General features: G+C 37.3%; 2 protein-coding genes across 2 annotated transcripts; one reads left to right on the forward strand and one right to left on the reverse strand.

Annotated features, from left to right (window-relative positions):
- Positions 1-1,692: 1,692 nt before the first annotated feature.
- Ndc1 (Nuclear division cycle 1) lies at positions 1,693-3,886 on the forward strand. The gene has a single exon (XM_088257493.1). The coding sequence runs from the start codon at positions 1,903-1,905 to the stop codon at positions 3,607-3,609; it is 1,707 nt and encodes a 568-aa protein (XP_088113619.1). The 5' UTR covers positions 1,693-1,902; the 3' UTR covers positions 3,610-3,886.
- A 37-nt stretch (positions 3,887-3,923) lies between these two features.
- Positions 3,924-14,755, reverse strand: LOC148310988 (WD repeat-containing protein 36). The gene is made up of 9 exons (XM_088257492.1): positions 13,962-14,755; positions 13,139-13,431; positions 12,045-12,214; positions 9,433-9,669; positions 8,413-8,592; positions 7,118-7,313; positions 6,093-6,171; positions 5,169-5,331; positions 3,924-4,630 (listed from the first exon to the last, which is right to left on the reverse strand). Exons 1-9 carry the CDS (start codon positions 14,610-14,612, stop codon positions 3,924-3,926), a joined length of 2,676 nt encoding a protein of 891 aa, XP_088113618.1. The 5' UTR covers positions 14,613-14,755.
- Between the last annotated feature and the right edge of the window lie 78 nt (positions 14,756-14,833).

A 14,833-nucleotide genomic window follows, 5' to 3' on the forward strand; every position in this document is an offset into this window, starting at 1 on the left:
CGAGAAGAAAGCGCAACAATACGGCGGCTCCACTTTCCTGCCTTCAGATTCAGCCGACGTCATTTTTCACTTATATATTTTTTTAATTTTCTCTCATTATCATTTTCATATCACAATCCATACCTGTATAAGCGCCCTTGAGGTAGTTTTTTACGAAAATGGCGCTATATAAATCATCCAAAATTATTATTATTATTATTATGTCCCGGGTTCGATTCCCAGGGTGATGTAAGCGATTTTTTCACTGTAATATTTATTCAATATTACCCAGGACTGGTAGCGGAGGGCTGATCACCTTTCCTTCATGTGTTAACGATCAAGATAACACTGCGTTTATATGATGTAGTGCCCTATGCACCATTGGAGAGCAGATAAAGGTTTGAAGAAGGAGAGTATAATACTGGGGAAAATATTCCCGAACTCTACATTATATATATATATATTATTTTGAGAAATAAAAATACTTTGTGTTCTGATCCACTCACATTTTTATTTAACCAACTAGTTTCGACAACAACCTGTTCTTCAGCCCTCTTCAGGGTTACATTTATTACCCTGAATAAATGTAACCCTGGGTAATAAATGTAACCCTGAAGAGGGCAACAGGTTGTTGCCGAAACTAGTTGGTTAAATAAAAATGTGAGTGGATCAGAACACAAAGTATTTTTATTTCTCGAAATAATATATCAATATGATCCACAAAGTTAATGCTTTCAATATTCAAAACATTATATATATACCTTATTAGACACCCGGCTTTGGCCGCGGAGAACGAAATCGGGATCCTTCCATTCCTCATGGTGCTGAGCGGCCTTGTCTCTACATAAACGACTGGGGCCGTACTCACTTTTTTATTCTCATTTCCCAATACACCTTGCATACTACATGAAAATTAATTATTTATCTGCATAATTTATTAGCTCACAATTATTCCTTTCTTGCTATTGTCTTCTCCTCGCCAGTGATGAATCTTTTTTGAATGTTGAAAGTTGTAACTGACTGCCTCTATTAGGCGTTCCCTAAAAAGTTATTTCTAATGCCAGGCTGTGCGCTAACCACCTCTTATCAGGCAGTACTTATAGGGGATCTTTCTGCATACATATTTTGCTGTATTTACTTATTCTCTTATAATGTTTTAACATGTTTTTATTTAGCAGCTATGTGCTGCTCGTCCGTCACAGTCGGAATGGCAAACTAGAATACTACACCAGGTAGTGAGATTTCCATCCATAGAAGGGTGATGATGCCTAATAAACTGGTCCATATCACAAAAGGAAAATACATTGATTTTGTCGATCTTTGTAACACTTTGAATACCCTACGGATTTTTTCTCTATTATTATTATTATTTGATTAGATTTGAAAAATACTTCAATTTCTTAATATTTCTGTGAGCCCAAGCGGCTCGTTAACAGAAATAGGTATCAAATTGTGGTAGAGTGGGTTCGAACCGAGAAACTCTGACTCGAGAGACCGCGACACTAACCACGGGACCACAACCCGACACCCGAGTTTATTGAGTAGGTACCTACAACATATAGATGAGTTTCTTTCTTTCTTTATACATGAGTTTCTTTTAATGTGACATGGCAATATGTCTTTCAAAGTATTCAAGACTCTAAATCTTAGAGGCTATAATTGCTTGTATATGTTTAGCTAGAAAGACTAGATGTTGGTTAGCCGTTAAATTTTAAAACGCCGAACTTTTTCCAAACGTCAGTTTCCAAATCAACTGGTTCTGATTTTATTTCGTTGACCGGGTCTTGGAGTGTAAGATTTTAAAGAAAAATATTTTGTGGTTTTTATTTAATTTACAATAAAATGTTCCCGCTATAGATATACAGTTTTTGAAAGTTTCGTTCCGGTGTACTGTGAATCGTTCACTATAACATAACCTAAAAAATGGCAAACGTCTCGCACTCTGTTTCTACCAAAGAAATATTCCTTTGGAGACTTTCTCGGGCAGTGTTTTGGAGTGTTTTAATGCAAGTTTTCTTTTTGTGCATATACATTTGTGTTTTGAACATCGATTTAGTTCATCCGATATCGTGGATCAAAGAGACGTTGTCGTTATTGACCAGTGTTTACACTTGGTTGCGATTAATACCGTCTGCCAGCATTCTGTTCTTGCAAGGAGTATGTTGCGGGAAAGAATACATTACTCATCGTCGCACTTACACGACGCGTTTTGCATTCTTCCTGCATTTGTTTTCGATACAAAATGTGGTGCTGTGCGGTTTACACATGGTGTCTGGAGGACTGACCGTTTGGCTGTATCTTTCGATGCTCGGGGGACACTACAGCAGTTTGATTAAACCGAGTTCCATCCCGAATCAATCGTGCTTGGTAGAAGGAAACCTTTTTTTGCTGTTGAGTGGATTTTGGAACGGGATGTACTATTTTTCTAAAGATCACGTTCTAACATCGCCTCTTTTGACATTCCCGCCGATTCAACAGAGAAAATTTATTCAAGTCAAATCGTCTCTCGGATCTCTGTTCAAGAAAGCGATGGGCGACTCGTTTCTGCCGATATTTATATTTGCCTTTTTGTATTACTGTAAAGGTTCCGTGTTCAAAAACACGATGACATCACTTCTCGGTGTAACTGTCGAAGATGAGCCGCTGGATAAATTATTTTACATGGCAAACTTATCCATTATATTCTACGCTTGGATATTTTCTACACTGTTCCTGACTACGATGTACAGCATGACATTGCTGTTCAATGTTTACCTCACGGAACAAAATTACTTCCCTATTGAATCAATGGAGAATGCCACAACTTTGAGCGAAGCTCTCTCCAACGGGCCGGAGATCGTTACGAAACTAGCCGCACAAGACCTGATGGAAATGTCCTTCAAGGACAGGGCTAGAAGGAACATCGTGTTTAGCTTATCCCAACCCGGAGGACACCCGACTAATTGGACCAATCTATCGAACGAATGCCTGAATATAATAAACTCATACTGCAACGAGTTAAATAACATCATAACCGACGGTAAACCGGACTACCAGATGACCACAACGCCGCCTAAAAAAATTCACACACCTCCGGAAATTATAAAAAGTCCGAGGCTGAGAAATCTCGCTATGTCTCCTCCCGTTAGTCCTATGACCGACGAGAATTCTCAAGCTCTAAAGAAACCTATTTTGGCCGTTTTAAGTAACGAATTCCACATTCTATTAAACGAGCTTTGTAAAAAGCCGGGTATTAGCTTTTTCTTTGGCGAAATGACGGAATTAAAGCTCAAATGGGTCGTTCTTCGGGGACAGGTCGTCGCGAGAGTCGCGCAAGGACTATCTCAGCTCGTGGCCACTTCTCTGGTAGAAGACACCTTCGGAGTAGTCCAGGACGACCTCTCGCCCATCGTCACGTCTCTTCTCCACCTAAAGCACACTCTGGACAAACTGTCCAAATCCGGAGTAGCCAACAAGAAGAGCGTAAGGCAGGACAGGATAGCGATGCAGATGCTGACAGAATTGAAATCGGCAGTCAAAAGAAGTATTTACAAGATCACGGTCACATTTGGAGTATTTATCAAAGATATTCCATTGGATTCTGAAACTTCGCAAGCTCTCCAACCATTTATCAACATGCGAGAGGGCTGATACGAAACGAAAGACTTAAATTAGATACTAATGTTGCCATTTTAAATTTTTTTGTCATAATATTTTACAACTAAAAACATGTGATACTACTAACCTATAAAATTTATCAATCTACAGTGTCGGAACATTGATTTTTTTTTGTATGTAATAATTTTAAGATGATCTAGTAATATTGTACATGTCTTACTTAATTTTTCCTTTGTCTAAGTAATGTTATTAATAAGTTAAGTTTTTGTTACTCAATAGATAAGTAAAAGTCATTTTATTTATTCAAAAAGTATTTTTTATTCATTTATAAACAATTAATCCCTGATTCACATATTTTTCAATGATTTAACAACACACAAATTGTACATGAGCATATTCTGCAGCTTCTTCCAGCCTCGAACCTGGGCATTTTGAATTTCATCGATGGCATCCAGCAGTTCGGAAGTCTGGACGATGATTTTGCTGTGGATTTTTAAAAATAAACTGAGATAGGATTGCGCTAGCTCGAAATCTCGATTGCTTTCAAACATGTTTGTGAGCATCATCAAGAACTGTTTAAAAACTTCCACGGAACCTCCGTTGTCGGGGGCGAGGTTTGTCACTTCGAAGTCGGTCATGGACGGACCGAAACCTTTGAGGATATTCAAGCTGTCGGTATAATCTGATGTCTCGGCAGCTTTTTGCAACGATTTTCCAAAAGCCGTTAGATTTTCAAACGATTCAGGAATCAGCAGTTTGCCTCTGTCCCCTTTGTTAGCATCTGAGAGATCGAACTGAACTTGTAGATTTGATATCGTCGGGAGGAAGAAAGGAGCGGCCTTCGGTGCCTTTGGAGGAGCCTTTGGTTTGTTTCTTTGCTTGACAATATCTAAGTTAAGAAGGTTCTGCCACCGAGAAGTGGGCAGGTTCGATAGGGTGATGAGCTCATCGCTTATTTGTTCCGGAGACTTGAATTCTGTTTCATCTCCCAGATTGAGAGCCTCAAATTCTTCTAGTGTCTCCCGTGGCCCATCATCTGATGATGTAGGTAAATCTGAAAGAAAAAGATTATGGAATAATTTTAGAAAGTGCAATCGAATACCGACTTTAACAAATAGAAAATACAGTTGTTTAGTATGAAAAGAATGAGTCTTTAAAAAGGCAACAAATGGAAAAATCAGCAAGACTAATGTTTAAATTCACTCACATCACTTCACCAACTGCACTGGTTACGGTTTCCCGAAAGAGTTGAGTATACTCATGTATAAATCAATAGATAATATGGCTCCAGAGTATCCAAAAGAGCTATATGTATTCCTGACTGGTTCCTAATTGGATGATAGATATCTCACGCTTCGACTGGCTACAATAACTTCTATGGGGAAAGTGATCTTATCAACTCGCAACCATCACACTTTTGGCGAGTGAGGCTTTGCTATTGCGGGACAAGTTACAATTTTTTTTTGATGAAGGACATTTTTATCCCTTGTCACAACTGGGATAAATTAAGACGATTCTGAGAATCATCTTAATTTTTTAGTTGTTCTCGTCTAAATCTAGGTGGGCAATATTTTAATAATGTGAGCATATACCTAGAGTTGGTATGACTAGATTGTCCGGGTCTAACGGCCGCAGATTAACGTGAGCATACAGGGTCCTGTTGGCCCACAGGTACACGCCCAGCTGGCCGGAGTGGGTCGTCGCCAGGAACTCTCCGTTGGGAGACATGCTCAGAGAAGTGCACGGGCAGTCCAGCTATAACAAGACAAAACAAACATCAGCACAAATACAGAATCTCGGCGACATTGGCAAGAGGGTTTTTTTTTACACCCTGTTCACAAATACATGGTAAATCCACAGATAAGGGATTCTTACACATTTACTGCAGTGCTTACAAAGACACATTGTGTGGAAAAAAAGGTAGTGGCAAGAGGGTTGCGTTCCTAAAAAAGGCAAATACATATTTAGACCCTTCACTTGGCCTGTGATAAAAACCTCCTACAAATTCCATCAACTAACAGAAGCCATCTTCTTCTTCCTCTCTAGCCTTCTGTTCTCCACTGCCAGATAGAGACCTCTTCCATTTCCTTCGGTCGGTTGCTGTTTGCAGCCAGTTTCTACCTCCCACAGCGCCTATGTTGTTTTTGGGGTTATCCAATGTCACTTTTATTCTCCCAAGGTCTCTATCTCAAAATTTTTGGGGTCCCGCCTATTGCCACTTGAGTTTTGCCACGCGATCCACGATATCCTCCCGAGTTTATTTTGCAATCGGCAAAATAAATTCAGAGGATATCATGGATTGCAGTCGCACCTCTACCCAACTATGACAAGGCGCCTTTCTAAATGTTGATCGCACGGGTAATATTATTTTGTAAGTGAATAAATAAATACTTAATAAAGATGTGCATGATATAATTTTTTTTCCTAATAGTGTCGGAATTGATTTTTTAACTCTAAATTTAGTTATTCTTTCAACTAAGTTAATTAAATCATAAGTAACTATAAAGTTTACTTACTCTATAAATATCAATAAGCTGTCCGGATGGTATGTCCCAAGTTCTGACTGTACAATCCATTGCTGTAGTCACCAACCACCTGGAAAATAAAATATATAATTTAAAAAAAATTAAAATTGTACAACCCGCTGCTTTCAAAAGACTACTGCCAATTTTATTTATCATAGGATGTTAACATTCATAATATTTTTATAAATTATTAAATATTAGATTACAGGAAATAAAATGTAGAATATTAGTGACATGCATTAACACATTGTTTGTGGGTGGTTTTTTCATCAACCCTGACATAATTATACTCGGACAGTCTGCAGCCCGACCCTCAGTATACTAATCACAAGTAACCGCAAACCCAATTCCGATCTATACAATGTTTTTTGGCGTCTTTCGTTCTCTACTAAAAGCAAGCATATAGAACAGTTATAAGCGTCTCCTACTCTCTACCAACAGTATATAAAAGACACTTTTAAGCGTTTCCCGTTAACCAACTTAAAAAATGAACTCTTGACTTATCTCAACATAGATAAAAATGAATATGGAAGTCTGGGCATTTACGGGGCTTACGACCATCATATGCTGGTTTAAGTGATCACTTTACACACGTAACATTCATCAATGCTACCCATGATTGACAATCACACTACTCGAATTCTTGGAAATTATACTTATATATGATCCAATTTTGAAACATTGTACACGAATCACTAGAATTTTCACTAGTGACATCTATTGGTGAGACGAAGAAGCCTTTTTATTGAGCATAACTCTATTATTTATTACATATTTATTATTATTACATTATAATCACATACATGAGAAACGCCAGAAAACATCCTCTTCATTTTATTATTTTAGCTTACGATTTGACCAGATAATTCATTAAAAACATTTTGAGTGTGTCCAAATACTTGTTCACAAATCTGGATAAATAACTACCACAAATATGATAAATAACTCCTATAATTGGAGATAATCCATATTTGTAAACAAGTATTTGGACACACTCAAAATGTTGTTAAATCGACCTGCTATCATGACTGAAGCACGCGTCGTTGATCTTGGAGGAATGACCGTTGAACTTCCTGACGACAGTATTGGAGTCCATATCCACGAGAGTGACAGTGAAGTCCTCGTTGCACAGCGCCAGGAGACTGCTCTCTCGGTGGCACTTGGTGAAGGAGACTGCCTCCTCGAGGCGGAGAATTTTCAAAGGAAGTTTGGCTACAAAATCAAGGCATTTAATCAAATTAAAACATAAATAGAAACTCGATAATAACCAGTATTTATACAAATCTGTTGTGATAAACAATATGCGGAATGCATTAAAACAGGTGTCACAATAGATTTTAACCCTTTGACTGATGAATTTTTAAGAAAAAAATTATTTGGAAAAGGGGCAGTTTTTTTTTCATATTTCTGGTGATTAAATAAAGTTAAAACCCCTAGTTTATGTGTTTTGAGGCTGAAGAAAAAAAACATAAATCGAGGGAAAATGTAAATTATAAGCGGGGTATTGAAAAAAAAAACATTTTAATCAAATCTATTTTTTGTGAAAATCATGTAGATGAGTTTTTTACATACAAAAACCTAATGAGGGGATATAATAATGGAAGGAAAGTATGAATTAAGGGTAAGTATTGATAAAAACATTTTATATTTCATTTAAAAACTGCATGTAAATGATGATCACGAATATTGTCAAAATAAAAAGCATTACTGATCGAATCGAATGACAGGATATTTTCGATATAAACTGTGGTAAAAAACGTAAATCCGGGTAATAAATGTATAATAAACATATCGCTCACTCCTTTCAAGAACGTCATATATCAAAAATCGTAAATTTTCAGTTGTGCATGTTTTCGGAATGCCCAGGAAATGTACTATTTCCCAGCAAAAACTGCATATTTTTAACTTAATATTTACCCGCTACATACTGGGCAGAAAGTGTTGTTTTTGCATTTTGAAGAATAGGTATTGTTTAAGTATTTTTTTAAATATACTAAATATTTTTCAAATGGAGAAAAAACATTCCTGTTTTACCTAAAAAGATCTGTTGCACAGTAAAAAGTTATATAATTAGCTTGATATTTATTTTTAATACATTGTATTATGTATATGTATTGTTAAACTTTAAAAATGTTCTGCTGAAAAATCAAGTTTTTTGATTTACGACGTTCTTGAAAGGAGTGAGCGATATCGGGACTGAAATAATTACATGCAATTGGCGGGAAAAAAGAAAATCCGAGTTTGACTGTAATACATTAATAATTATGCAGAAGAAAATTGTTTGAATATGCTTATTAATTTTTTGGCTTACACTCTTTGAAGGGCCATATCTTCAGTCTCTTGTCGTGTCCGGCGGTGATGAGCCGACTGTTGAGGCTGTCGGTTTCCACTCCCCTCACGGCCCCCCTGTGGGCGCCCTCCTTGTCCCCCCACCGTCCGCGGAGATGCCCCGACTGCATGTTGAACTTGTAAACCTCTCCGTTACTGTAACCTGCAAATTATACAAAAAAAAATGTTAGCACATTGCATGCCAACTACGAGATAACTCATAGATTGCGTTCTTTGCTAGGACACCAACTACGAGTTATCTCGTACTGTATTAACTTGCCATATTCGTGCAGATACGATAAAATTCCTAGTATATCAGTGCTAATATGGATAGATGGCACATGAGAAGTGAACAAAAAATCAATGCTGGCTTACATGAACACAAAATGTATTAATAAATTAACAGAACATATAATTATGTGCCAAAATTAGAGTTTTTAATTACATAATATGATTAAATGAAATTGGCTTTTTAGACCGGAATTCTGAAAATCGCCGTGGCAGTCAACGTGTTAATACACCCAACTTCCCTTAGATAAAACCAATCAAATTTAATGTTTTATTATAAATACGTCACATTTAAACTTGAAATCACAATTGCTTTTATAATTTCGTAAATGACAATTCATTATAGTGTCGAAAAAATAAAAATATGCTTATGTATTGAAAAAAATTAATGCAACCAAAAATACTGCATAATATAATAATAATAATAATTTTCTTCTTCAAATCCTTATCCGCACCCCAATAGTGCATAGGGCACTGCATCATATAAATGCAGTCTTATCTTGATTGTTAACACATGAAGGAAAGGTGATCAGCCCTCCGCTTCAGGTACCAGTCCAGGGTAATATTGAATAAATATAAGAGTGAAAAAATCACTTATATTTATTTGACCCCTCATGAGAATCGAACCCAAAACCTCCAGAATGGTAGCCGAGCGCGCTGACCATTACACTACGGAGGCGGACAAAAAAATAATATAACCAAAAATACTACATACCTATGAAAACAAAATTTCCACAGTGCGTAACAGACAGACACGTGGCGAATACATCCCTCGACATCTTGGGTGGGACCAGTTTGTGATTCCCCATCTTCTTCTTGTCGTACGACCACGTGGTCACGATGCTGAGACTGTTGTGTATGGCCGCGATGCTGTCCCACTGCTTGTCTCGCTGCATGGACGCACTGATCTCCGTGATAGCCGGCATAATGAGGTTGTCTTCCACTGTTCTCTCTGAAATATTAGAGGATTATTTATTAGCACTGTGAAATTGGAACTAGAATTTTCAAGAAAGATTACAACACAACACACATGATGACGAAACAACCCGCTGGGATTGTGTATAAAGAATATTTGTTGGTTTTTAATTCAAGTTTTACAGTGGAACCTCGGTATACGTCTGCTTTGGAATAAGTCCAACTTTGAAGGTATACGTTATGTTTGGACACGAAACATTTTGCTTGGTATACGACTTGCATGCGTACAAGAACTTTGGTAAAGATTTTTAGTAAAAATCAAACTTGGTGAGCCTCAACCAGAGTCATCTAGGGAAAAGAGAAAAATCAACAGAATGTCAAATTCCTGATGTTTTACTGGAAGCGGACTCTCCTTACAAACAATAACATCTCCTTCTCAGCATCATAAGCACTTGATTCTTCTCACCACGGTAAAGAGAGGTTAAATGTTCATTTATTTCACCTAAGTTCTTTTTTTTTATTATGTAGCTCTGATACCCCTGTCTGACACGCAAATGTGAAAGGCCTTGTCTATCGTTAGAACGCGTATGACAAGAAACGATAAATACTTTATGTTATCTTTATTTAGTTATATGTACTGTAAATTTAGTAAAACTTTTTGCTTAAATTTATCATTGTTTAAATGCAAATTTCACATTTATCTATATTAGTACTAAGCAATGTTTAAATTATTTTTTACAACTACGTCCATGTACAATATATAAAAATAAAAAATAAATTGTGCGAACAAATAATTTATCTTTATGGATTAAGGACGTATACCGGGGTTCCACTGTACTTGGTATATACATACTACTATTTCTTAAAATCTATTCTGACATGTCGCTCACTTTTTTCAAGAACGTCATAAATCAAAAATCGTTAATTTTCAGTTGTGCAAGTTTTCGAAATGCACAGAAAATGTACTATATCCCAGCAAAAAGGGCATATTTTTAACTTAATATTTACCCGCTAAAGGGTAGAAAGTGTTGTTTTTGCATTTTGAGAAAAGGTATTGTTTAATTATTTTTTTAAATATACTGAATATTTTTCGAATGGAGAAAAAACCTTCAGGTTTTACCTAAAAAGATATGTTGCATAGTAAAAAGTTCAATAAGTGGCTTGATATTTATTTTTAATACATTGTATTATATTTTTAAACATTAAAAACGTTTTCCTGAAAAATCAAGTTTTTTAATTTATGACGTTCTTGAAAGGTGTGAGCGATGTGTCTCAAGCATTCCACATCATTTTCAAACTCCGTATGTGAAGCTAAGTCTAAATAAATATCAGAGTTATGTCTTTAGGACATGTAAGGACGAAGAGGGGGTAGGAGCTGTTTTTTTTTTTTATCAGTGAGGACAGATAAAAGGGCTTTAGTCCCATAACAATAATGTAGAAATCCTAAAAATTATTACTTTAAAGTCATAAACTGCAACATTTTGAAAGAATAGAAAGTCATAAAAATATAAATAATAATAAACCCATAATTAACAATATGACAACGACTAAAGCCTCCCCCCCTATTGTCTATGTTCCCACCAATCAAAACTAAAATTTTATTTTACCAATAAATATGGTACATATAACTACATATAAATAATAAAACCCTTATCCGCGACCCCAATGGTGCATAGGGCACTGCGTCATATAAATGCAGAGTTATCTTGATCGTTTACACATGAAGGAAAGGTGATCAGCCCTCCGCTTCAGGTACCAGTCCAGGGCAATATTGAATAAATATTACAGTGAAAAAATCACTTATATTTATTTGACCCCCCCCAGGGAATCGAACCCGGGACCTCCAGAACAGTAGCCGAGCATGCTGACCATTACACTACGGAGGCGGACAAATAACTACAACTACATATTATGCACGTATTTTATTGTGACTCTAGATCAGAAATGTGATAAATTAACAAGAAAAAATAAATCAATAAAACATTATACCTGGGATGTAAAGTTTTGATTTCTAACTGATTTTAGTTAATATTTCAATCAAAAGGATAATTCTATCCTTACAGGGACATCTTTGGTCAAGTGTCGACAATAAATTTATGTAAAAATTATAAGAAATAATGCATTACAAATTTTGTAATGCATTATTATGATTTGTAGATATCAAACTAAAGTATCTTTATAATATGAACTACCACGGATGGGGGTGTGGCTTAAACTGCGGCTGATATGCGAATGTAAAAACATACCTAATGCCAAGATTTGGTGGCAGGTATGCCGATGGGTTAATGAAAATATTTATTAATACTCTCCTTATGATTCATCATTCACTTTGTGTAATACCACTTAAAATATATATTAATGTCGAAGGCCCGTCCATATTAAAATATTCATTAAAAAACGGAATGTAATTACTCTTCTTTTTCGAGGCGGTTCTGTTGTAGGATGCCTTCCCGAGGCTGGCGGGGTGGTGCCCCGCTGCAGAGGACAGGACCCGCAGGGAGCTGTCCAACCCGGCCGAGAGGAGGGTCTTCCCGCCGGGCCCCGCGTGCCGGACAACACTCGGGGCCGAACTGTGCCCTTCCCTAGAAAGAATATTACCAATTAAAAAGCTTCTTTTCATCTCACCAATAGATGTCTCTAGTGAAGTTCTAGTGATTCAAGACCAGTGTTTCGAAATTGGTTCAAATATACAGAACTTCCAAGAATTTGCATAGTGTTGTTGTCAATAATGGGTAGAGTTGGGGAATGTTACACATGTGTAAAGTGATCACTTGAAACAGCCTATGACGGTCGTCAGCCCCGTAGTAAATGACTTCCATATTCTTCTTCATCTTTGATGAGATGTCAAAAAAATAATATTAAAAATAACTCCTATAATTGGAGATAATCCGGATTTGTGAACAAGTATTTGGATACACAAGAACTTTATTAGAGACATCTATTGGTGAGATGAAAAGACGCTCTTTTATTGAGCAGAAACTCTTTTATTAGTATGTGAGGTCCGAATCCCGGATTATAATCACACACATGAGAAACGCCAGAAAAGAGCTTCTTTTCATCTCACCAATAGATGTCTCTAATGAAGTTCTAGTGATTCAAGAAACAACGGTTCAAAATCGGTTCATATATATATATATATATATAGAACTTCCAAGAATTTGAGTAGTGTGGTTGTCAATAATGGGTGGAATTGGTGAATGTTACACGTGTGTAAAGTGATCACTGAAACCAGCCTATGACGGTCAGCCCTGTAAATGCCCAGACTTCCATATTCTTCTTCATCTTTGATGAGATGTCAACAAATAATATGAAAATAACTCCTGTAATTGGAGATAATCCAGATTTTGTGAACAAGTATTTGGACACACTCAAAATGTTGTGAATAAATGTTATTACGAGTTTTGAGATTTATTTTCAATTGGCCTGGCTGTTATGATGCACCTTTCATATATTTCTCTGCCTCTATAATAAAAATGTCACACTACAATTTTTTTTTAAATAACTACCTTATCCTCAGCAGCCTGGCGCCCCCGTCGGGCATGTCGAAGATCCACAGCTTGATGGAGTTGTCGGGCGAGTTGGTGGCCATGAGGGGCTCCCCGGGCAGGCAGAGGGCCGCCGCCACGGCGCCCCCGTGCGCCCGCTCCAGCTGCGAGGCCACGCGCCGCTGCTCCAGGTCCCACAGCACCACGTGCCCTGCCGTGCTGCCCGTCACCATGATGGGGTGCCCGTCTGTGCGGAAGGAGATGCTGGTCACCAGCCCCCAGTCCTGGCTGAACTCCATGACTGTCTGGTCCACCTGATTCAAATAAAAAAATATATTACTTAGATTCTTCCATTCAAGTCATATGCCCCCCAAACTTCCACTATCCATTGAGTGTAATTGTCCTTGTCTTCATTCATTCTTTAAACCCTTATCCGCACCCCAATGGTGCATAGGGCACTGCATCATATAAACGCAGTGTTATCTTGATTGTTAACACATGAAAGGTGATCAGCCCTCCGCTTCAGGTACCAGTCCATGGTAATATTGAATAAATATTTGAGTAAAAATGAAGATATACAAAACATGTGTCTGACCAATAGCCACTTTTGGAATCGAGGCAAGGGCAGATATTTCTAGAAAGAGATCTTGACCGGAACCTCTGAGAACCGGAAACATTGCGAGACCGCGTAAGAAACATTGATATCTGGTCAAATATATTCCATTGCTAACTATATCCATAAATTTGTAGAGCAGGACTGATCACCCAGCCTTTACATGATCCCAATTGAGTTAACAACTCATCAATTAGATGCAATAGTAGTAAGTAACTAGAAAATAAGTACCTTGAGATTGTGGAGGATGATTTTCCCATTCGCTAGACCGATTGCTACAACATCAATAGCCGGCGCTTGCTCTAACACAGTAACACCACTTCCCCAGCCCTTAAAAGTATAAACTAATTTAGAAGTCTTAATATTCCAAATTTGCAGCGCCCCCTGTTCGCTTCCGAGAAGAATCTTGTTGAGGTATGTATTGGGATGAACCATGCATGTAATTTGGAAGGTATCATTGTTGAAAATCAACTCCAAGTGCTCTTCTTCCTGTTTGATGTACCAGACTTTCAGGACGCTATCCTCATCAATCGATATTAATAGAATTCCGAATGGTAGAATTGTGTGAACGGGAACTTTGTGTCCTTTGTAAGTATGCTTAAGTTCTGAGCCTCTTCTCCATGCGTAAATATTGCACTCGCTGGCTGTGTAAATGTGGTAAGTATCACCCGATAAGCATGTTATTGGACCGGGATGGACCCCACTCACGCTCAGAAGGCTGAAATGATTGCACCCGTAAGTGTGAAACCATTTTCCTACGCTCGTTACCAAAAGGGTCTCTTTTCGGCGTTTTATATATCTGGCTATCAGAGGAACGTGAGTGCTGATATAACCTAGCGCGCGACATCCTAAGAAGATTCTGCTTCTGTCGATTTCTGTCATAATGAAGTAATATCAGTATTAAATAACAGATGTTTAAGTGAACATTTCCACAACCTCGATAGTTTCAAATTACTGTGATTTATATTTGAATATGAACACGTGAAAAAGAAACAACGCGGTACGACAGACGTCAAAATCAGCATGTATTATTTATTTCCATAGACCAAAGACTAACTAATTTGTATCATAGACTAAATAAGACTGCAAGCTTATATGATAGA

Source organism: Brachycentrus maculatus, unplaced genomic scaffold, assembly GCF_059751285.1.
Source record: "Brachycentrus maculatus isolate JH-2025_06_01 unplaced genomic scaffold, ASM5975128v1 h1tg000081l, whole genome shotgun sequence".
NCBI classification, from domain to species: Eukaryota; Metazoa; Arthropoda; class Insecta; order Trichoptera; family Brachycentridae; genus Brachycentrus; species Brachycentrus maculatus.

What these genes read in the sequence shown, in the direction of transcription:
- Ndc1 (XM_088257493.1), top strand. Translation starts at nt 1,903, where the DNA reads ATGGCAAACGTCTCGCACTCTGTTTCTACCAAAGAAATATTCCTTTGG.
- LOC148310988 (XM_088257492.1), bottom strand. Translation starts at nt 14,612, where the DNA reads ATGACAGAAATCGACAGAAGCAGAATCTTCTTAGGATGTCGCGCGCTA. An exon ending in TGGAAATTTTGTTTTCATAG is followed by an intron (nt 8,593 to 9,432) that starts GTATGTAGTATT and finishes TATAATTTGCAG; the next exon opens with GTTACAGTAACGGAGAGGTT. An exon ending in GATATGGCCCTTCAAAGAGT is followed by an intron (nt 7,314 to 8,412) that starts GTAAGCCAAAAA and finishes TTGATTTTGTAG; the next exon opens with CCAAACTTCCTTTGAAAATT.